This window comes from Eubalaena glacialis, chromosome X (assembly GCF_028564815.1).
Source record: "Eubalaena glacialis isolate mEubGla1 chromosome X, mEubGla1.1.hap2.+ XY, whole genome shotgun sequence".
NCBI lineage: Eukaryota > Metazoa > Chordata > Mammalia > Artiodactyla > Balaenidae > Eubalaena > Eubalaena glacialis.
In genome coordinates this window covers 9499987-9524690 of record NC_083736.1, presented here as the reverse complement: position 1 = coordinate 9524690, position 24704 = coordinate 9499987, and the positions used below count along the sequence as shown (strand labels likewise).

General features: G+C 42.2%; 1 protein-coding gene across 2 annotated transcripts in view; it reads left to right on the top strand.

Moving 5' to 3' along the window:
* The first annotated feature begins 15119 nt into the window (after window positions 1-15119).
* ARHGAP6 (Rho GTPase activating protein 6) overlaps window positions 15120-24704 on the top strand; it is a 485829-nt gene continuing 476244 nt past the window's right edge. The window contains exon 1 of one of the 2 annotated variants that reach the window (XM_061178423.1): window positions 15120-15906. In XM_061178423.1, the coding sequence (XP_061034406.1) occupies window positions 15328-15906 (579 nt within the window). In that variant the 5' untranslated portion in view covers window positions 15120-15327. The remainder of the gene's footprint in view (window positions 15907-24704) is intronic. The other variant, XM_061178422.1, reaches the window with a different exon arrangement.

The following is a 24704-nucleotide window of genomic DNA, read 5'->3' as shown; positions in this document are numbered from 1 at the left end:
TAGAAACACTTGGAAAGAAAGAAATAGAAGTATGAATTATGAGCAATCAAAATACTTCCTGTTTTCTGTCAGCTGATACACCTACCAAAACACAGAATGAAAAGTGTTAGGTGTAACTGTACTTATTAATTTAAAAAACACTCATTGAGTGTTCACCATGTGTCAGGCACAGTTCTAAGCATTTTACAAGTATTAACTCATTGAATTCTCATAACAGCCCAGAGACAAAGATGGCTATTGTCCCATTTTTCAGTGGAGGAAATGGAGGCACAGAGCTGGTAAGGAGCAGAACCGGAAAATAAACCCGGCCCTGATTCTAGCATCTGTGCTCTTCACCCTTTGCTCTTTTGCCTCTTGGATATGCCTTTGCTATTTGCATGATTTGCTAGATGGTGCCCTATGAAGAAGAAAACAATGCAATCTCCCTAGCACTGCAGTATTCGATAGCCAGCAGTGCTTGTAACAGGGGAGCTGAAAGAGCTTTCTCATTTGTCATCTCTCCCTGCATCCCTCCATACCCCTCCTGAGAGGGTGCAAATCCCTTCGCAACCTGTCAGTCTGCAATTTCTGACCCACCACCCTTTTTATTTCCCTCCCTTCTCATGTTTCTATTCCTAAAAACCCAGCTGGGCAGAGAGGAAACAATCTGGGTTGATGGAATTTCTCCCCCCCCCACCCCCTCAGCTCTCAGTCTTGATTCTAAACTATTATCTTTCCAGGAATGATGAATTTATCTTTGAGTCTCATAGATAATCGGACTAAAGAACCTGGTCCCAGGAAGGATCCACTGATATGCATAAACTTTATATGTTCCAAGAGCTAGTATCTTAATTAATTAGTCTTGCTTGGTTCAGCCCCACTTTTTAAAAGAATTCTTCATCTCTACAGTGCTGCAATACTCAGGAAATTCATTAAAAAGCTGCTATTTTTCCATGTGAGTTATTTGTATAACTGCTCAGCTCTCCTAGTTAATTCCCCTTGTGGTTTCTGTGAAAATAATGAGGCAACCAGCTTGGAAATTGTGTTCTACAAAATTTCCTTCAAAGCCTAACAAGTAATGAAAGTTACATATTTGAGCTTTGCTTTGTAAGACACATGTTTATTTTCTTTTAAAAACTGATTTTACTACTATGGCATTGTCATTTTATACTTACATAGCACTCACTCATTGTGGATGAGCGAGTGAGAAAAGATGCCTGACTCATTAGTGGATTTTTATCACCATCCACATCATCAGACTAGCAGGCTAAAGGACTGCATTTGTTTAGAGATTTGACCAAAGTAGCATAGTTGGAGTCCAGAGCGGCTCCTTGAATCTTGGAGTCCTGTTTAATTAGTGCATCTACTGCTGATCATTTGAGTTCTCTTGGATGTTTCTGACCAAGAAATTGTGACATTGGGGCTGATCTTCATAGCCCAAGGTGAAATAGGCTCTAGAAAATACCTCAGAAGATTTGGGCAGATGAAGAATTCAGGTAACACTCATCGAGATCTCTATAATGAATTCCCCCCCAAATAGATACTCCCCTTGAATGTTTGTTTGTTTTCCTTATCCCAAATAGAGTGTTTTATTTCCCTGTTGAGTTATTGGGATAATTGTAGCTCTGTTGACCTGGCCTCAGAAAACTGGAGAGGATCCTGACTTCCATTTCAGCACCAGTTCCTGGATCTTGTCAAGTCTTGTGTTTATTTAAAAGATGATATATTTTGAGGTCAAATTAGTCTAAGCACCAAATTTAGGATTTTATGAAAGAAAAAAAGGCACAAGGGCAAAGGTTTGCAAAACCTAATATGAAGAGAAATGTTTGTGTAAGGTTTTTTAAGAATTAATGAAAACATGGGAGGTCATTGAAACACTGCCCCTGCAGGGCTGTGAACCCAACTGACAGCAGTGTCTGAAAGCATGAGAACTAGAAAGTGAACATGCCCTTAAAGGCAAATGCAATGCAGGGAAGTCAGCCAATGGCATATGTGCCAAAATTATATTTAGTTTTGGAAACTATAATTTGAGTGTAAGTGAAGTACTTTTACAAAGACACTTTTTAAATCACAGAAGTACTGTCTTTTCAGAGAGATTATAGATCTGTGGGTTGAACTGGAATGCCTGGCCCCCTGAAGGTAAATGCCATTGCCAATCAAGGCAATTGATTATTTAAAGCCTCTTAACAGGTCCCTTAAGAGAAGCCAGACTTTGTTTTTCTTATAAGGACAGTGAAGTGAGCCTTTGGGAAAGCTTCAGGTCTATTAAGGCTTACCCTTTACATTTGCCTTGGTTGCTCAGAGTGTTTAAGGTCACCACCATTTGCCTTTTGGATTATTGTCTTAGTCTGAGTTCTCTACAGGCAAATAGATATCAAATCGGCTACCACCTCCTCAGAAAGGTCTTTTTTCATCACTGTAGCTAAAGCAGCCCATCATTCCCTCTGTTTTCCACTCTTTATAGCACATGGCTTGAAATTATATCAATATATTAACTTGCTTATGTATTTGCCATGTGCCTCTCTTTACAATTTGGTAAGCTCTTTGAAGGCAGGGACACTTTCTTTTCTGTTTACTGCTGTATATCCAACACAGAGGAGAATTCCTGGTGCATAAGTGGTTGCTCAATGAATATTTGTTGACTGTTTGAATATGCGTATAAAGCCATGATCACCCATTTTGGGGTGAAATATCTCAAGAGATGCTTTGACTAGAACTTGAAGGTTCAAACCCGCCTACTGAAAACTATTTGAGTTTGAAAACTATTTGACTAATTTGAGACAGGTCAGTCAAGAGATCTGTGCCGAAGTTTCTTTCTCTAGAAAGATCATGTGTGAAAATCAGTATTTCCAAGGTGTCCTGTGATTGCCACACAAAAGGGGCTACATTTTGGAAGAAGTTTCATTTCTGTTAGCAATAGAACAAAAAAGCTGACAAAGGAAAAAAAGAGGAGGAGAAAAGGTCTTTCTCACCAGCAGGTCACTTTCATTTGGCTTTCAATCTTCTCAAATGAAAGTGTCATTGAGTTCAATGTCTACCTTTAAAAAGTTGATAATGTTCTGCATTAGACTAATAGTTTGAGCTCTAGAAGAGAAAGAAGCTGGTTGACCGTGGATTAAATCTTTTCGAATAAAGAGAGGCACCAACCAAATAGTGCTCGGAACGCTAGCTGTCCAGGGCTGCAAAAGGGGGCTCTAAGTCATCATTATCAATTACTTTGTCCCTCCAGGGTAGTTTGGGATTATGTTTTATCTGGCCCTTTCATTTCCAGTGTTTTTAATTTGCCTTTTAATACAAGAGTAAATGTCAAACCAGGACACTGAAGCAATCTATGAAAACAAATACTTTATCTTTCTGGAAATCGGTAGTAGTAAATCCATCTGGCTTCTCCTTAGAAGTCTTAGCCTCTGGATCTGGTCAATCATCTGTAAATCCCATGACTCTCTTTTGGAAGCTCTTTTTTCCTAGCAAGATTCTGACTCAAAAAAAAGCAATCTCCTCATCATTGTAATGATTTCTCCACTAAGTTAAAAATGTACCCCCAAAAAACCACCCCTCTTTTAGTTATAGCCAATATATATTTTGGAAAATATACTCATTTCTCAATTGGTGGTCTCAAGGGATACATTAACAAATAAATCAAGAGATGGATTCCAAAACTAGTTTTAGCTGTGTATATTCACCCCGTCTCTCAACAAATCTTGAAGCAGACTTTAAATACATATATATAACTCAGCACTGTTTGGCTAAGCTGAGTTAATGAACTGAGCTGAAAATGGTGACTCTTATGGTATGTGACTCATATCTCAATAAAGATGTTTTAAAAAATGAACTGAGCTAATTAATGTCACAGATGCAATTCAGAACAACGTTATAGAGGATGACCTCGGTGTGTCAGGTGGCAAGAATTCTAGCTCCAGTAATCTCTCATTCATTCACTCAAATTCATTCATTTTTTTTCATTTTAATTAGTGCTTATCTTGTATCAGGCATTGTAGAATATTCTGAGGCTAAGAAATGAATAGAATGCAATATCTCTTATCATAGGCATGTCACTTGTCATTTTTGTGCCACGGATTTGTCCATTTCTTAAGTAAATGGACTAGATACTGTGCTTTTCCTACTTGTATGAGTCTCATTGCTGGTGGAGATACTAACAACTAGGTCAAAGAAAGAGGCACAGATTTGAGGACATACTGAATGCATAAAATATTGCCTTGGCATTGCTGAGCTGTGTTTATTGTCAATAAAGGATATTATGCTTTTTAAAGAATTCAGGACTTTTTGAATAAAAGGTTTATGCAATCAAATGATAGTTGATTATTTCCTCAATCAGGCTCTCGAGTAGTTTAAGCATACTTTTTTCTATTTTCTTAATGATCCACATTTTGTCACGTTTGAGCCAAATAGATTCTTTCTTGGCCCTCCCTCCTTTATCAAATCTATCTCCATTTAGAAAGACACCATTTGCTCCAGCATCAATTGGAAATGCCTCAAGGATCATCTGGCTCAAGTACACTGACTTTTCCATTTATGAGAACTCATCTGGGCAAAAGGAGCCCTTCTGAATAATAAAAGGGAATTTAGTAACAGTAACTTCTCATAACCTTAAAACCCGGATTGTTAGAATTGGCCTCCCTCACTTTATAAATAAAAAGAATTTGATGAGCTTACCACCACCCTAGGGACATCAGGCGAATCATAAAAAGCGAATAAAGGCCTTCTACTCAATTTCTTATTCAGTACACATGAATCAAACTAAACACAGCTTGTTTATGTCTCTAATAAGAGCGATGTGTCCAGTTTCAGGCTTTACAACTTAAGAGGAATATGCAGCAGGTGAAAAGTGCCCAAGAGCACATGTTTAAAGCACTAGATAGTGACATTGGGAAAAAAATTTAAAGATTTATCCTGGAAGAAAAAAGGCTAGAACTCTTTTAGTAAGTGAATATATACACAAGAAACACAGCTCTGGCTGGCTAATTCCCGTCTGCATTCAGAAAGTATGAAGGGCAAGTTCAAATTAAATGTATGACATTCCTGTTCATGTTTTATGATGACCGTGATCTTTTGTCCTCCTTAGCCAGATTCAATATTCATGAAGTGTAGTGGGAAGTAGATGGGTTTTGACATTGCACAGGTGTGGGTGTGAATCACTGATTTATGAAATGGGAATAAGAATATTCACATCACAGCAATATTGTGTAGAAATAATCTGCGTAAAGTTCTTGACATGGAATAGGTGCTTTTGAAATGTTAAGCCCTCCTTTCTCCCTTCTTCCACACTTGACCCCCACACCCAGACACCCCCAGTCTTGGCTTCGTGGTCTAGATAGTGTGAATGAGGAGATTAGCGTTTCTTTTTTGTTTGTCAGGCATCTTCCACAGAAAACATATTTTAAAAACCCAGTTAGTATTGGCTGTTGGGACTAGCTTACTGGCTCCATCATTGACAAGCTAACTTGTATAAATCCTGGGTCTACCATTTACTAGATCACTTAGGCAAGTTTTTAACCTGTTAGTGACTCAGTTTCCTCATTTGGACAATGAAGATAATAACTACCTCATCAAGTTGTGAGGACCATAGACAAACCATACTATGTGCCTTATTTCTATATTTCATGCTAATAAATTTTATTAATAATAGGTAACAGTTATTATGTGTTTGTTATATGTCAGAAAATGTACTAAATGCTTTATACCTCATAGCTATTAAGTCCATGTATCAAAGAAAGTAATGAGTCTCTGAAGAATTAAATAACTTTACCCAAGGTTGGTTGGTCTCCCTCCCACCCTCTCTCTCTCACACACACACACACACACACACACCTAGGACTCAAACTTGATGTCCAACTCAAAGACCATGCATTTAATGAAATAGCAACAGTTTTGATAAGCAGATGCTTATATCATTATTGTTTTTTTAGTTCTTCCACAACAAGTCAAATCAACAAAGATACCTTCCTCTGGTGCCTGAGGATAATTCCAAGTTTTCTGAGACACAGAAGGTAAGAGCCAGCAGGGACCTGAAAAGCCAAATTCCAGATGAGGAGACTGGGGCTGGGAGGTGGATTTATGATTATTGATTGAGCCCTTATTCTTATGTGATATGAACTGTTTCAGCACTGGGAATACAAGAGGAAACCAATCAGTGATGGCTCTTGCTTCATGAAACTTAAAATCTTGGCGATGTCAGAGCTTAAACATATATAATTGCATTAATAAATACCATATATAAGTGCTATGATGAAGAAAAGGTCTGAGACTAAGAAAGCATATCACATCTACCTAATTTAGCCCAGGAAGGAGAAGTCAGGGAGAGCTTCTCAGCTTCCAGGTCTCAGTTGGGGAGGGGTTTATTTTGCTCAAGGTTAGCTGACTGGGCTAGTTAGTAGCCAAGCCTGAATTAAAAATTAGATCTATGATTCTAATTTCTCTGTTTCCCTCACTGCACTGTAAATCTTCAACAACTGACAGTTTGCATTTGCCAACTCCATGACATTGCTTTATAAAAACCATTTCTATTTAAAAAAGAAGGAAATCCCTTAAATTTGGCTCCCTGATTCACAGCCTGCTTATTACAATCATTGAGTGTCTTATTTCCATTCCTATATCTTTAAAGGGGGGTGGGAGTTCTTTGGTATGTCTCTAATCTTTGTCACGCCACAAAGCAGTGAACTGTGAAAAATACCCAAGGAATTCCCAATAAATCGTACAGGAGGCAAATGAAGGGCATCCAGCTATGAACCTGAGCAGCTCTCTTTTTTCAACTAGATCCCTGGAGGGTCTCTCTAGAGCAAACCTTACCAGGATTTGGTTCTCCATGCCTGTTGAGGAGTTTGATCAGCTCCCATCTGTCCTTTTAAAGGCATTTCTCTTAGGTCCATTCTAGCATTTGCGCCTCAGGTGTGTGCTCAGCCCCTTTAATGCAGAGTGAATTAAACACCAAAAAAGGTACCCTAAAGCGTCACAGCCCTCTGGACTTTAGTGTCTCTCTCTAGCTTGAGCCCGTGATACACTTCTCTGTGTTGCTGATCAGTTACAAAACCAAGCCCCAAGTACCTTTCATGAAACAAATGCACAGAAGGGCAGAAGTTTCCTGAGGAGGCAAAGTGAGCTTCATCTTGAAGGAGGGCTGGAACCATGTGGGGGACCCACCTGCAGCTCAGCTGCTGCTATGACAATGATGTCAGCATGCTTAGCACCTAGGCAGGATGTGCCATTGACCGTTCTTCTCCTTTCTTTTAAAATGAAACACTGAAAAGCATTCATTAGCCATTCTCTTGCCCTGTTTTTAAAATCTTTGGGATTGCTTTTTGCTCAATGAATTCTTGGCTCTGGGTTTTATTAAAATGTTAGAAAGAATGAGAACCAAACTGTGACATATGATGCTTAAGAAGTGTAACAGAGTTCTACAAACTGGGTGGTTTAAAACAACAGAAATTTATTCTCTCACGGTTAAGGAGGCCAGAAGTCTGAAATCAAGGTGTCAAGAGGATTGGTTCCTTCTGGAGGCTGTAAGGGAGAATCTGTTTCATGCCTCTCTCCTAGCTTCCTGTGGTTGCTGGCAGTCCTTGGTGTTCCTTGATTTGTAGACACATCACTCCAACCTCTGCCTCCATTTTCACATGGCCTTTTCCTCTGTGTGTGTGTGTGTGTGTGTGTGTGTGTATTCAAATTGCCCTCTCCTTTCTCTTATAAAGACACCAGTCATTGAATTTAAGACTCACCCTAATCCAGTCTAACCTAATCTTAACCTCATTACATCTTCAAGGACCCTATTTCCAAATAAGGTCACATTCATTGGTTACAGCAGTTAGGACTTGGACATATCTTTTGGGAGGAATACAATTCAACTCAGTACAAGAGGTAAAAAGCCCTGCTCTCTGTGTAATTCTCCTTGCCTTTCTATACTGACTGAAGGCACAATTCAACCATTATACAGTGCAAAATCTAGTGGTTAATGTTCATGGAACGTTAACAAAAGCATACCCGGGATGTGATGGGAATGTTCTGTATCTTGATTGTGGTGGTGGCTTCATAGGTATGCACAGCTATCAAAGCTCATTGGTGCAGTTTAGTGTATGTAGATTACTCCTCAGTAAAGTAGATGAGAAAAAAATGCATACCTCAATCACAGTACCAATTGTTTTTCTTTTCTCCTCTCCCTTCTATACACCATCCCATCTTGTTATTAGAAAAACATAGTGGGCAAATAGGTTCTCCCATTTCCATTCAATATAGAGAAGTGAAGATTCTGGGGAAAAAAATAAAATTTTCAGAGGAAAAAATCTGTATTATTCAGTTACTTTAAAAATCAGAAATATTGAAAAATGTTTAGACTGTGAAAATTTTAGAGTAATAACAAAATATTAAAGCTTGTTTACATTATTATATAATTCTTCATCCTCAAAAGTAGTTCTAAAACATACGCTATGCGAAGGTTTTAAAAACTACTTTAAGTAACTAAGTATAGCTGAACCATGTACCAGGTTCAGAAAAAATTAACTTACTTTGAGACTCCAACTGCATCTTCACCCACAAAGACAGAAGAAAGTAAAACTAACAAAGAAGGAATGCCACTGGCACAAAATGCATGTTCAAAAATGTTTATAAACCGAAATTAAATTTGGTTGTCAGCCAACTTGTATTATTATTAAAAATCACTTGAGATCAAGTTTCAAAGCCAAAAACAAAAGTGATGATGGTCACATATTTCGGATTTAGTGTTGGAAGACTCTTTCAAATGCTGGCTGCAGGTAAACAACAATTGTTTGTTTCATGCTTTGGTCCCTGAAACTCTGCTATGCACATCTAAACTGCAACTTGGCTTAAGATTTTTATACAACCTTGCTTTTTACCTGCCTCATTAATGAGTATCCTGAAAACAGAAGAGTTGATATTTAGAAATACTGTACTCATACCAGCTGGAAAAATAAACAAGTAATAGGGTAGAACAATGTGTGTATGCAAAACTGCTTTTTAAAGTTGAGAAGATAAAGATGAAACACTAGAAAACATAGAAGACGTTGCTAATATTTGCACAGAAAATGAGAGAATGAATGGTGTTGCAAGTGGCTTTTTGTGTGTTCATTGTAGGTGCTAACACAGAAACAGGACTTTTTTTCTCTCCATTGATTTTGCTTTTTTTTACGTTCATAATTGGTAAGGGATGGTGGAATTAGACACACAAAGTAGGGGGAAAGTGAGAAATATGAATAAGAATAGTCATTTAGGTTTCTGAATATAGTGCCAGAAGAAATTGTCACAGATCTTGAGGTTAACTAGATGAGTATGAAAACCTCAACTTGGTGCCTGCTTTAAAGAGAGAGTTCATGGTTCCAATTCTGGGCAATGTGAAACTGATCCAAAATATTGAGTCAAAAAACTGACCTGTTGGTATATAAACGTAACAGAGGGCAAAAAATTTTCTACACGCTGCTCTGAATATAGAGAATCCCAAACTGTCTTTCACTTGACTCAAAAAAGTGCCCTGCCTTGAAAGAACGTATTGGTATTATTTAGTTGGTATTGACAACACCTCTAAAACTTGGGGAGGGTGGTGAAAATCCCAGCTAGACTATTTACTGGGTCGACCACGGGCCTTTTACAAACAGTTTTAAACAAAGGATTCATTAGCAAATTAGAAAGGTTTGACTAGATCTTTTGGGTGTAAGACCAGGTGAACTCGCATTAGGGATGGTCATTCAGTGTAGCTGGATTCATAAAGTAATTTAAAAATTATTGATTTTGTATAGATTATAGTAATAACTCCCATCACTGTGCTTGTTCTCCCCAGGATGCTCTGTGCTAAGCATGCTGCATACATTAGGTCCTTTACTCATCTCGACAGCCTTCTGAAGTGAACATGATTTCGTAGACTGGGAAGTGAGGATGAGAGTTGTGAAGTGATGTGCTCAAGGTCACACAGCTAGATAAGAAATCAACAAATTGAAATCCATTCAGACATGGTCCCAAAGCACTTCCAAATGGAACGGCTTCTTAATCTGCAATTCTAGTCCTGCAAGAGTTAGAAGTCGAGGTTAGATCACATGGATCTGAATACTAGCTCTGCCACTTAACTAGGGGTTTAGATGCTTCCAGATCTTGGTTTTCTTCATCTGTAGAACCAGGGGTTAAGTATTATAGCGCTCTCTCTCTCTCTCGCTCTCTCTCTCTCTCTCTCTCTCTCTCTCTGTGTGTGTGTGTGTGTGTGTGTGTGTGTATCTGTTGATTTGGATAGTGCATGCATATTTTCAGCCCAGTGCCTGCCATATGGGAAGTTCCAACTTATATGGTTATATTAACAATTGATTGAAGGGTTAGGACCAAGCTGTTTGAGTAGATAGTCTTGAATACAACACTAAATTCGAGTTACCAAATGGTATGGACATGTTTGGTGCTTTTTCCCTTTAGTGTTGGCATAAATATTTTTTTTTCTGGATATTTCTTTAGGTATTATAATATTAAATTGTTCTCTAAGGTAGAGAGTTGAACTTATATCTTAGTCTTTTCACATCACAGTACCAGTTAGGACTCAATCTCTCAAATACCCTTTTATCTTGCAAATCATTATATTCACCATCTAGAGAATAACTATGACACCATTTCCGTCTTTGGAAAGTGATCAGTGTTCCTCACTGCTGGGCTGGTGTTTAACAAAGTGAGTTTTTGCTAATCTTACTCATACAGGATTATCCTGCGACTTGAAATTTACCTCCACTGTTATCCGTCATTTGTAATTTAAGTTCTTGGCTATTATATTCGTTCAGGGAGATCCTAGAATAGGAATTTAAAGAAACACTCTTGGTTCAGCTGCAAAAAATTCCTAGCTTATTATCAAGAAGTAGTTTAGGCATGGGACACTATTGCTATTTAATGTAATTAGAATTCTTAAGTCCTGTAAAAGTTCTCCACCCGTTTCTCATATATTCCACATCACACAGATTAAAATCATGTCCTCCTTTTCATGTTTCAGTAGCTTGGAGGCAGAACCTTTGACTTCTTCTGTGGGAGAGTGAGATGCTGTGAATTGTTTACCCCAGATACCACTAAGAATGTAGAAATGATATCAGAGGGATCACAATCAGTTTGAGAGACATGGGCAGGATGAAACAAAAATCAGTGATGTTGCCTGACTTGGGAGCCAATCAGATAGAAGTCTGAAATATTATATGGCAGTCAATCAGGAAGTTCAATGTGATTTGGGACTATATAAGCAATGGGATTATATAACAAACAAGGGTAAAATAGGATGCCCTAACCTGGAATATTGGACCTCAGGACTATAAAGAAATAAGCAACTGGAGGCAGTCCAGAGGAGATCATCTACAATGATGGTTTTAAAGCAAAATATGAACTTTATAGTGTAGCCAAACCACAAAGTCAGACCCAAGGGGCATGATAGAAATCTACAGATAGCTTGAGGGTCTAGACACCAAGGGGAAAGAGGAATTTTGGCTGGAGATAAGAAAAATTTCAAGGGATAAAGTTAAGAAAAGGGAAATTTAGGTTCAGCAGAATATATTCTTTGGTAGTAAGATGTATGTGTTTGTAGAACAGTGTCTCAAGGGAATAGAAAGAACACTGATGAATTTTCGAGGATCCTTGATAAGAGGATACCTTGATGTCAGACCAAGGTCTCTAGAACTTTCATTAGAATATTCTTGTGCCATGACCAGATGGAATAGATATATTTTTTATCCTGAGTTTCTAGGATAATTACAACAGGGAAGGAACAGTGAACACACTGTTCTGCCCTTTAATAAAAGGTATCCTTAGGCTTTGATTAACTTCGGCTCTGAGGAAAAAAACAAAACCAAAAACAAATATGGACACTACTTTTCAACATCAAATGCCCTAATAAAGGAGCAAAGTCTTAGACACCTGATTTTTAAAGTATATGCATTCAAAACCATTTATTTCTAAACTACCAGTTATATTGCTTCTGAAGCAGGCTGATGAATTGTAAGAAAGATTCTGGGGATCAACATAACAAAACCAGTCATTTTTGAAATTGGTAAATGAAACCCAGATCTTCCTTAATCAAGTCTGGCATAAAATGGCAGTCAGTCAGAAAGGCCAAAGTGAGTTGGGTCTGTATAAGCAAAGGGATTATATAACAAACAACAGTAAAATAGGATGCCCTAACTAGGAATGCATGAATAAGCCATACACCAAAATGACTGCAAAATAAGCCTAAGAGCAGTCAGATTGGAAATCACAATAGTTTTAAAAATATCATTTTAAAAATCGAAATAATTTTCTTATAAAATCTTTCTTTCCAGGAGTGCCATTACATTTTCCCCGTGTGTTTTAAAAGCATATATACTTACACCGGGTTTTTAAAAAGGAGCCAGAGCTTAACTTTATGGATATTCAAAGCAATTTATTCATTGTTCCCTATGCTGAGGCAAGCTCCAGGCTAATGGAGAGTCAGGACCTGTTGGAAATAAGATGATGAATGAACTGGATGCGTTTGCTCTAAGCCTGAAGTGCCAATAGAACAGCCCCTCTGCTCGCTGGCTCCCCAACATCCATGACCGAGCATGTATGACTTCCTGCCTGGAGGGTATTCTTATTAGCCCTACATCATTGCGGCAGGGTTGCATTTTCAACCCCATGGTCATCTTTTGGGCTTAGAGAAATAGCACATATATAAATTATAAATTACATTTGCTTAACCACCTGAGTTGTAAGTGGTCCTGTGACGTGTGACTTTGCTAACCATCTACTCCAAATGCCAAAATCCAATGAAGCATAACCAGTTCCATGCACTGGTATCCAAATGGTAGAGACATTAAATGTTTACTAGTGACAAGTTACATGATATTGTTAACTAAGGAAAGGGCAGGCAAGACCCGCCCTCTTTTACTTCTACTGTGACTTGTTTGAGGAGGGAAGAAAGCAAATGACAACAATCCCCCAAATGTAATTTGGCGTGTGTAGTCATGCAGGAAAGTAAGCAATTTTAAAGGCTGTGTCTCTCCACAGCACATCTAATCGTCAGCCACTGAAAAGAGTACTTATGTTTCAGGGTGAGAAGAGATGGGCGGCATTGAGGGTGATGGGAAATTTGTATCTCATTTTTGTCTTGTGGCAGCAGATAGGTCATAAAGTTACAGGAGGGAACTCCCTGGGCGCAGTGGGTCCCGCTGCGTTTACAAAAACGGGTAGGTCAGAGATCCTGGGGTCCGAATGAAGCCCTTTATGGAGGTATCGAATTCTTCTGTTAATTAGATATCATGACGTGACCCCTCCTAGACAGTCAAATACCTAGGACCGTCGAACACGTTTTTTAAGAAGAGAAAGACATTAAATTTCCCCCTGAAAATTTTATAGGGAATGAAACAAGCCTTCCAAAATCAAAGTTGGACAATTCTGATGTTATACACAACACGGCGAATGTTTGTGTCAAACACTTGTATTTATAAGTTCACTGTAAGTTTTTTTTTCTTTAATAAAAGTAATGGTAAAAGAAAGTCACCTTTACATTTGTATAAAGTTCTCTTCACCCAGAAGTGGTAAAAGAGGACACACGAACACAGTTAAATAAAGTACTCAGGCATTTCCAACATTCTCTCTGCTCCACTGCTGAGATGGTTGTGAGATGCGTCGCAAAACTTAAACGTTACGTCAAAAAGCCCTCCGAGAAGCGGGCGAGGCTTCGCGCTTTATAGATTCTAGGGGTGGGACAGTAGCGGGGGAAGGTGCTCCCAGGCTTGTTTTCAAGCAGGGAACATTGACATCGCCAGCGTTTTCCAGCTTCCCAGGAATGTGGCCGCTGCGCGCTGCGCCCAAAGGCGTCCCACAGCAGAACCCGGAGACCGATCGCTTTGTGAGCGCCAATCTCCGCAGTCTTTGGGCTGACGCTGCGCCGGGCGCCTGCCCCCTGCTCGGCCTCACTCACCCCTCCTCCTCGAGTACAGTTACTGCACGACCCTTACATGGCGAGGACCCCTCCCCTTTCCCCTCCTTTTCTTAGTAGGTCCCCATCTCCAGCCCATTCATCGGCAGCCACTACATTTGAACTGAATCTCTATCCTTCCTTTTTAAAAACAAAAACAGCAGGGCGGAGAAAAGGAAGGCAGGAGATTTATCTCCAACTTCAGAGCAGCCGTCTTGGGCTATCCATCTGACACCAGTGGGTGGGGTGCAATCTGACACTTCCCTTCCTTTCCAGAAACGTGAGCGGAGCTGGCGCCCCTTTCGATTTGGGGGAGGGGAGACGGGGGGAGAAGGTCCGCACTTCCGTCCTCGGGGCTTTCTCCCCAGGAGACCCGGTACCGGTGGTGAGCGGTGCTCTCTCTGCGCCGCTCCCAGGTTTGGTGCCTGGAAAACTCCACGTTCTGCTTTCTCCCGCTCCTGGCTCCGCCCCAGCTCCAGACCTGGCTTCCCTCCCTCCCTACCCGTCCGGGCCGCCCCCTTCCCGCTGCCTCTAGCGCGAGCGTGCGGGGACATCTCCGCGCCTGCCCTGGGCCCAAGGCTGGGCTGAGAATATCAAGAGCCCCTCTCCGGCGGGTCATGGACAGCCGACCCTGTGGTTGTCCCCTTAGCTCCCTGAGCGCAGCTGGGAATTCTCTCCCACCCTAGCCGCTCAGCCCTTGGAAGGCCCTGGGCGCTGCGCGCTCCGTGTCCCCACTTTGTAGCGAGACCGGCACTTCGGGGAACCTGGAGCTTGGAGACACTCTTGCGCCTAGCCAGTCAGAGGAGTGGGCGCAGCAGCCAAGTGGCGGCCAGACGCGTAGCTTCAGAGGCCCGGATACGGCGACGGTGCACGGGGGCGCAGCCCGGGTGCCCAGCTCCAGCGCGGGAGGAAGTCCCTCTCACTGCGCCGAGAGCGCGAGGGACGCGCCCTGGGCGCACGCCCAGGAGGCCTCCTCCCCAGCCCTCGGGACCGTCCTTAGGGCGCGAGGAGGAGCTTGCTGGAGACATCGAGGCTGTCCAGAGCCTGGGAGCGGGAGCGCGGCATCTCCTGCCTCAGCTGGGAAGGGGGAGTGGCGCTGGCCGCCGGAGCTGGGAACCCAGCGAGCGCCTGACCTTCCTCCTCCTCTTCCTTACCCTTTTCGTGACTTAGGCTCTGGGAGAAGGTTCTGGCGACCGAAGGAGCCCTCCCTCCGCACCCCTTTTCCTAGAAGGCTGGTGATGGATCTCCTGCTTCTGCCCCCGCCGGGGCACTTGGAGCGCGCTGGTGGCGCGTGAGCCGGGAACTGCCCTCCACCGGCCTCGGCGAGCCTTGGCCCGACCCCGCCTGGCAGCCTCGCCTGAGCCCCCTTGCTTTCTGCGCCCCAAAGCGCTAGCAGTTCCGAGAGCTGGAAGAGGGTGGCCCTCAGGCACAGCCCCGCCGAGATGTCCGCGCAGAGCCTACTCCACAGTGTCTTCTCCTGCTCCTCGCCGGCCTCGGGCAGCGCGGCCTCGGCCAAGGGCTTCTCCAAGAGGAAGCTTCGCCAGACCCGCAGCCTGGACCCGGCTCTGATCGGCGGCTGCGGGGGCGAGGCGGGCTCAGAGGGCGGCTCGCGGGGGGCCACCGGGGGCCGCGTCTGCTCCCCGCTGTCCCTGGCCGAGGGTCTCGGCTCTCGCCTGGCGTCCTCTCCCCGGGGCCCGCCTCCCCGGGCCAACCGACTCCCGTCCCCTAGACCCCTCTGCTCGTCCTTCTCCACACCCAGCACCCCGCTGGAGAAGTCACCTTCTGGCAGCTTCCACTTTGACTATGAGGTCCCCCTTGGTCGCAGCGGCCTCAAGAAGAGCATGGTATGGGACCTGCCTTCAGTCCTAGCCGGGCCGGGCAGTGGCCGCAGCACCATCCTCTGCTCCTCCGGGGGAGGCCCCAACGGCATCTTCGCTTCTCCCAGGAGGTGGCTCCAGCAAAGAAAGTTCCAGTCCCCACCCGACAGCCACGGCCAACCCTATGTCGTGTGGAAGTCCGAGGTAGGGTCCGGTGCCTCGTGTCCTCATGGCCCAAGGCTGGACACCTGGGCAGTTCTTTAATTCCTTCTCATTTACAGAGCCAGGGACCCACTGCGGGGTTTTCCTGGTGTGGCTGTTCCTCTTTGGCTGGTTAAATGGTGTCTGCAAATGGGACGTCCCTAGTGGCCACCCACACGTGTCTCGTTAGGACTTCTTGGCTCCACTTTGGAGCAGTGGTAGGAGCTAGAGGAAGAGGTGCTTTCCTTTTTGCGCTGCAGGTGATTTCCAAGGGTCATCTTATCCGCTTCACCCGATGTTGATATTTTTTTGGAACTCACATGATCTATTTCCAAGCTGTTTGTCAGGATTGGAGGAAATATATTTTAAAATGTTTCTGCCATCTGGTTGTTTTACAGAGAATTCAGGAACATTATTCTTGAGGGTGTTGTTGATATGTGTGTGTGTAGGTCTGTGTGTTTGGGGGAGTAACTACTAGAATTCTCTAGTTTTGATCTTTTCTTCTCCCTAAAGGTCTGATTTCAGAGAGCTATGGTACTGAGTACTAGTTTAATCCTGGAGAAAAAAAAAAAAAATCTCTGCTTAAGGCTATGAAAGATCATGGAAATATGCCCAAATTCCACTAAGGGCTACTAGTAGTTAGTGAAATACACATGAATCAGGAATCGTTAGTAAATAGGGAACTCAGAGGGAGGTATTTGGTACCTTTAAAAACGTTTGCTCTCTGGTTTAGAAGAATGGAGAACAGAGCTAATGGGAAACTGTGGTTGATGGGTACTTGGAAAGCTGCATGCTTTTAGAGAATAAATACTAGTTGTTTTAAAAATGAACAACTCCTAATCTCTTTCAGTCCACAAACTCTATAGATTTGCCTTGGATCTGTTTCCATAAGGAGAGATTCCATCCATTGTAATTAAATGTTTTAAAGTACAGTTAGAATTACAGAAATGAAATGAAATACCATGTAATTGCTGGAGATTTAGACTAAATAAAGGAAACACAACCAAGAAAAACAGCTAGAAAATAGTATCCAACATCATACCTTGCTCTGTTAACATGAGATGACTGTGAAATTTTGGCTTTTATTAGACTGCCTTAGAAAAATCAGCAGTATTTATCAGAAATACTCGTATCACATATTAGTAAAATATTGGTTACTGTGTCAAAGTAACTGCTGCTGTTGGGTGGGGAGCATGGATTACAAAAACTAACAAACGCTGCTGACTGTTCTGCCCATTTTCTTGAGGAAGATAGGCAGTAGAGAGAAAAGTCAAGTAGGAGAGCAAGAGATTCTCTCCAAACCAGGGAACTTAGCATTAGAAAGAGGGTCAAGAATCTAAATATTGAATTTCTGTTGGTCTTTAGAAGGGCCTGGATTCCTACTCTATATCAGAAGCACACGTTATCTGATTAATCTGTAGGAGTTGAGAGAAAGAGAGAGAAATGCAAAAGCAAGCCAAGTTATTGGACTGGATAGCCACTGACATTCATGTTTAAACCAATTACATCACTAAGAACGTCTCTGCTTTTTCTTAGCAACTGTACCTACTTGGAATATAGTATATAGATGCTGTTTGTTGCTCTTATGACCGAAAGGCAGTCTACTGGAGATGATCACAACTGGTTAGAAATTTTCTTCTTATCCATTAAAATTTCATAATCAATGGACAAGTATCTGAACTTCATCAATACTGGGTGGCTTCAAACTGTTGTGTGCAGTGTTGGGGCAGTCTGCAAGCTAACCTACCATGACTTTCACCTCTTTTGCAGTGGTTAAAACTAAGTACATAGCCATCTAGCAAAAGAACAAAATTTTCTCATAAAATGTTCGTGTGTGTGTGTGTGTGTAATCCCTTTATTCTTGAGGCAGACGTGGAATGACTGGATGGAATCCTGGCATGAAGGTCCAAGGCTGGTTTTGTTTAATAGAGTCCCAGATATCCTAACATAACCCCGGGGTCTGGAATTTAATGGCTTGGATTACCTTTCAAAGGTTTAATGCCCTGGAACCCTCTCAAAAACCAAGGAAATTCATCCTATTGAGCACTGCTTGTCCTTCTCGTTTGAAAGCAAGCTAGGTCCTTTGTCCTAAAAGAGAATCTTTACTAATGATGTCAAAAGTCCAGCAGATGAACACCTTGCAAGGTTACTTATGGGCCCTGGAGGGGAGATTTGGATCGTACAGAATTGGTTCTTATGCTTTTCTTGGTTGCTCTGGTTCAGGGTTTCTCTGCCTCTGCACTATTGACAGTTGTGGCTGAACGATTCTTTGCTTTGGGCACCGTCCTGTGCGTTGTAGGATGTTCAGCAGCATCCTGGGCCTCTACCCACTAGATGCGAATAGCAGCCTCCCCACCAGTGTGACAATGAAAAGTGTCTGCAGGCACTGCTGGATGTCCTCTGAGGGTCAAAACTGCCCCAGTTGAGAACTACTGCACCAGTGAGTTGAATGTAGCCCCCCAATCATGGCCATCTTGACTGCCCACAGAGTGCTTTCAGCTGGCAGAAAGTTTCCCTGGGGACGTCTTCCCATTCCAAAAGCATGTGGATCCCTCTTGAGTGTTGCCTGCAGATTCCACGGATCTCTTATGGTTTATTCAACTTTTCAGTTTCTCTTCCATGGAATCCATAGGCAAACCTGAGAATTCACCTTCATTCAGGTGTAGCCAGTAGTGGATCACATCCATTTCTACTTAGTTCTTTCAGCAGATTCTCTGGTTTTAAACTGAATTGTTCGTACAAGGGCTCCTGCCCCCAAGACTCGCATGAACGCCTGTAGCTCTATGCCTTATGCTCACTCAGAGCTCACAAATGGCATTTTCATGGCCTAAAGCCAGGAGGTGCTAGACAAAGTCAGCTACAACTCAGCATTTCCTTACTGTGTGTTTTAGGATTGCTTTAACAAAATCTGATTCATGGACATGCTAGGTAGAATATCTATTGAGTAGAAAAAGGGAGAAGACAAAGGGATAAATGGTACATGGTAACACAATTGGTATATGCTTCTCAACTTTGTTCTTAGCAGCCAGGCTCTGTCCTTGACTCGGATCATAAACAAGGGAGTAAGGTCTCATTCTAACTCTGGGGTTCTCCTAATTCTTTTGGATCAGAGCTGAGATTATGCTCATAGCTGACATAGAGTTTGCCAGCCTCGATAACCCATAACTAAAATTATTTCTCTCTTCATGACTTCTTTTCTTCATTTATGCCCCAAGAACTTCTTGAGCACAAGCATTTCTCTATGTACCAGGAATGCCGAGAGGCTAAAATATGGTGTCACCCCTTAAAGAGTCTAAGGAGGAGGATGGATGAGTCAACCAATAGCTGCAGTGCAGAAGGGTCAGCACAATGAGGGACTGGGTGATGCGATTCACCGTGCTTTGAGGAGTCTTGAAAGGCTTCACTGTGCAGAGAACACTTGAACTTGATCTTCAAGGGTGACTGCCACTTATAAGAAGAAGAAGGGAAGTGATTCCTTGATGAAATAGAAAGGAGTGGACCTGCAAAGGCACAGAGGTGTTGGTGACGCTAGGGTTTCCAACAAAGAGGACTTAGAGGGGCTTAAGTGCAATAATTTGTTTGGAGGAGGAGGTTAAGATATCTGCAGTTTAATGTATATAGCAACCACATGGCTTTTTATATAACAACCTAATGAAACCAGAAATTAGACACCTGTTTGTGGAATAATAAGTAACTATAGGCTCAGGTAAAAATGGCAGGAGGACCAAAGCACCTCTTGACATCAAATCTGCAGGGAAGTGAAAGGATGTATTGATAGAGTGTTTTTGAAGTTAGAAGTTTGGTGTGCCTGGAGCATAGGCTGTATCTCACTGTGTGTTGGATAATAGTATTCAACAGGTTGGGTAGCATTAATTAGGAAGAGCCCCACTGTGCATGTCTCAGGAGTTTGGACTCTGTTTTGTAGAGCAGTGGTTCTCAACCTGGAGACAGTTTTGTTCCCAGGGGACATTTAGCAATGTCCAAAGACAGTTTTGGTTGTCACAACTGGGGGTGGTGATGTATCAGCTTCATTTTGCAGCTGTAACAAATTACCCCAAACATATGGGTTAGAGCAACACAAATTTATTATCTTATACTTGTGGAGGTCAGAAGTCTGAAATAGGTCTCCTTGGGCTAAAGTCAAGGTGTTGGCAGAGCTGTGTTCCTTCTGAAGGCGCTAGGGTCTGTTTCCTTTGCTTTTCCAGTGTCCCCCTTCCTCCATCTTCAATGCCAGCCATGTTGCATCTCTTTGACTCTTCTTCCAGTCATTTCTTCCTCAGACTCTGTTAAGGATGCTTGTGATTACATAGGACTCACCTGGATAATCCAAGATAATCTCATTTTTTTTTTAACATCTTTATTGGAGTATAACTGCTTGACAACGGTGTGTTAGCTTTTGCTGTATAACACAGTGAATCAGCTATATGCATACATATATCCCCATATCTCCTCCCTCTTGCGGCTCCCTCCCACCCTCCCTATCCTACCCCTCTAGGTGGTCACAAAGCACCGAGCTGATCTCCCTGTGCAATCTCATTGTTTTAAGGTCAGTTGATTAGCAACCTTTAATTCTACCTGCAGCCTTAATTCCCCCTTGCCGTGTAAGCTAACATATTCACAGGTTCCAGAGATTAGGACGTGGATATCTTTGGTGGGACATTATTCTGCCTACTAACAGGGGAGGTGCTAGTGGCATCTAGTGGAGGAGAATCCAGGGACGCTGCTAAACACTCTACTAGGCACAGGACAGCGCCCACAACAAAGAATTATCTGGCCCTCAATGTCAATAGTGCCCAGGCTGAGAAACCCTGCGGTGGAGAATGGGGTAAATTGGTGATTTTTAAGCCTGAGTGTGTAACAAGATTGGATATGTGTTTTAGAGAGATCACTCTAGTGTCTGTGGGGGCCATGCATCAGTAGCGTGAAACAAGCAGGAGGACAGATACTCAGAGGAGGTAGGCATGGGGAAACCATGCCAAGCATCCTGCAAACAAATGGGGGTTGCCATAGAAACATAATACTTCTGTATTTCTTACTTTTCCACTTTAGCAAATTGTTTTATTGCACTGTTGAACTACTTCGAATAGGTTGGTGTCTATAGACCATTGGTTTTCAACCAAGGGGTGAGTTTGCAGCCTGGACACATTTGGCAATACCTGTTGGCGTTTTCGATTGCCAGAGTTGAGGCAGGGGGTGTGTGCTACCGGCATCTGATGGATAGAGGCCAGGGATACTGCTAATCATTCTGCAGTGCACGGGACAGACTGCCACAACAAATAATTATCCTGCTCAGATTTTCAATAGCACCGAGGTTGAGAAACGCTATATAATTTATTACTTTATACAAGAAACTGAATTCTAGGTTTTGCTTTCCGGTACCATTTGCTCTCATGTTTCTGGCTTTACTCTGTCATTTTTTCTTTTTTCCTGGTATATGTCAACCAAGACTTTGAATTGGAAAAAATACCTTTTTGAAAGGTATTGAGGATAGGAAAAAAATATGGTGTGTCTCAATATATGTGTAAGAAAGAATTGAATTGTAAATATGTAATGACAGAAACTGGAATTAAAATTTAAAACATGGGCAGAGAGGAATATTGTGATTAAAAATAGAGGCTCACGCATGTCACCAAAGAGGAAGTAATTAGAGTAAGACAGCTTCAAACAGGAAATTGACAAAGGGCATTTTACAAGGAATTATGTCTGAAATCAGCATAATGGCCTAAGAATTTATAACTTAGGAAAATAGTTATTCAGTTTTCATATGCTTTCTCTTGGAGTATTTCTCTGCTACAATTCACTGCATTCCTAAGGTAATTTTTATTTTTACTAAAAAAAATTTTTTTAACATCTTTATTGGAGTATAATTGCTTTTCAATGGTGTGTTAGTTTCTGCTTTATAACAAAGTGAATCAGCTATACATATACATATATCCCCATATCTCTTCCCTCTTGCGTCTCCCTCCCTCCCACCCTTCCTATCCCACCCCTCTAGGTGGTCACAAAGCACCGAGCTGATCTCCCTGTGCTGTGTGGCTGCTTCCCACTAGCTATCGGTTTTACATTTGGTAGTGTATATATGTCAACGCCACTCTCTCACTTTGTCCCAGCTTACCCTTCCCCCTCCCCGTGTCCTCAAGTCCATTCTCTAGTAGGTCTGTGTCTTTATTCCCATCCTGCCCCTTGGTTCTTCATGATAATTTTTTTTTTTTTTTAGATTCCATATATATGTGTTAGCATACTATATTTGTTTTTCTCTTTCTGACTTACTTCACTCTGTATGACAGACTCTAGGTCCGTCCACCTCACTACAGATAACTCAATTTCGTTTCTTTTTATGGCTGAGTAATATTCCATTGCGTGTATGTGCCATATCTTCTTTATCCATTCATCTGTCGATGGACACTTAGGTTGCTTCCATGTTCTGCCTACTGTAAATAGAGCTGCAATGAACATTGTGGTGCATGACTCTTTTTGAATTATGGTTTTCTCAGGGTATATGCCCAGTAGTGGGATTGCTGGGTCGTATGGGAGTTCTATTTGTAGTTTTCTAAGGACCCTCCATACTGTTCTCCATAGTGGCTGTATCAATTTACATTCCCACCAACAGTGCAAGAGGGCTCCTTTTTCTCCACACACTCTCCAGCATTTATTGTTTGTAGATTTTTTGATGATGGCCATTCTGACTGGTGTGAGGTGATATCTCATTGTAGTTTTGATTTACATTTCTCTAATGATTAATGATGTTGAGCATTCTTTCATGTGTTTGTTGGCAATCCGTATATCTTCTTTGGAGAAATGTCTATTTAGGTCTCTTGCCCATTTTTGGATTGGGTTGTTTGTTTTTTTGATATTGAGCTGCATGAGCTGCTTGTAAATTTTGGAGATTAATCTCTAAGGTAATTTTTAACTTAAATAGAGAATAATATGAAGACAAGTTCTTCTCAGATTGAATTGAGCTTCCACCAGAATTTTGGGATTTGAGGGTTGGCAAGAGCAAATTTTAGACTCTAAAAGGACCTTGGGTAGCATCTAGTTGCAACCTCCTTACTTTACAGTTAAAGACAGGGACTGAAAGGGTTAAGCCCAAACTCAGACAACAAGCTGAGGGCAGAACCAACCCTGAAATCCTCCTTGACTCTCAATATTAACTGCAAAACTTCTGGAAAAAGTAAGCGACCATGAAATCTAGAGCCTTGGCAATCTTTTTTCTATCCCCATTACTTAATGAAACAATTTTCTCAAAGGTGCCCAAATCCCAGGACTTTCTTAGACCTCCTTTGGCTGGACTTCTGGGCAGAACTGACAGCACTGTTCTGCACCATCCCCCACCCCCTTTCCCCACCACTCACAGAAGAGTCTCAGCTCCCTCCCCGTTGCCTGCTTCTCAGTCTGTAATGTCTCTTCCTGCTCTTCTGTTTCTGTGCTTGTCGTCCATGCATCCCTGCAGTTCTGTGTTTTTCCTTCAGATCATTCTCCCTTGATGATCTCATTCACTTTTGCGACTTCAGCTATCATCCCTCTTGGGGACACTCGTAACTCTGTGTGCTTGAGCTCCTAACATCTATTTCTGATTTCTTGCAAGACATCTGCTCACGATGCCCACTGGACTCCTCCTAGTCTGCATGACTGAAGCAGAACAAATCAATCCCCCTTCCCTCTGAGCACATTACATTTTCCGTATTCCTTATTTCTGGTTGGTGTCACCATTCTTAGGCCGGCTTAGTTTTACCAGGCCAGAATGTCTTCAGTTTCCCGCCCCCCCCCCACTTTTTTTTTTCTCCTGTCGTCTCCAATAAGTTATCAAATCCTGTTGTGTTTACTTCTCATTTGCTCCATTCTAGAAAGGATTTGAAGAGGAATGTGTCCAAGTTCTTACATCTCTCTCCAGCTGTTCCTTCTCATTGCCACTGCCTAGTTTGGGTCCTCATTTGCTGTGGCCTTCTGCTTGGTCACCCTGCCTTCAGTTTTCCCTCTTCCCATCTGGCTTATGGGCTTTCTACTCCAAAGACACAATTGTAATCATGTTAACTCCCTGAGTAAAAACCTTTGCTGGGACTCGGTGTGTACAGAATGAAATCCAAACTGCTTAGCCAGTCATTTCAAAGCCTTTCACGCTATAATCTTAGCTGACCTCCTTCCCTTTCCCTAGGAATTCTCGTCCAACAAAACCAAACTGGCCACTCAGCCAGGTTGTCATCAAATATTTATCAAGTGCTGGCTATGCAGTAGACACTGGGGAATGTATGCAGAGTAAACAGGCACGGCCCCACAAGGTGCTTACCAGTTTGTGAAAGCAACACTTTCCAGTAAATAAATCCCTGCACTTCCTCAGAATGCTGTGGCACTATGACAGGAGGACTGTGGTACAGAATAATGCCCCCCCGAAGGATGTCCATGTCCTAATTCGCAGAACCCATGGATATGTTACCTTTTATGGCAAAAGAGACTTTGCAGATATAATTAAGTTAAGATCTTGAGATGGGGAGATGATCCTGGATTATCTGGGTGAGTCTAATGTAATCACAAGGATCCTTATAAGAAAGAGGCAGGAAGTTCAGAGTTAGAGAAGAAGATATGAGGACAGAATCAGCCAGAGAGAGAGACAGACAGACAGATGTAGAAAGAGAGAGAGAGAGAGAGACACAGACAGAGGGACAGAGAGAGACAGAGACACACACACAGAGATTGATTTTGAAAATGCTACACTGTTGGCTTTGAAAATGGAGGAAGGAGCCATGACCCAAGGAATAGGGCAGCCTCTAGAAGCTAGCAAAGGCAAGGCAACAGATTCTCCCCTA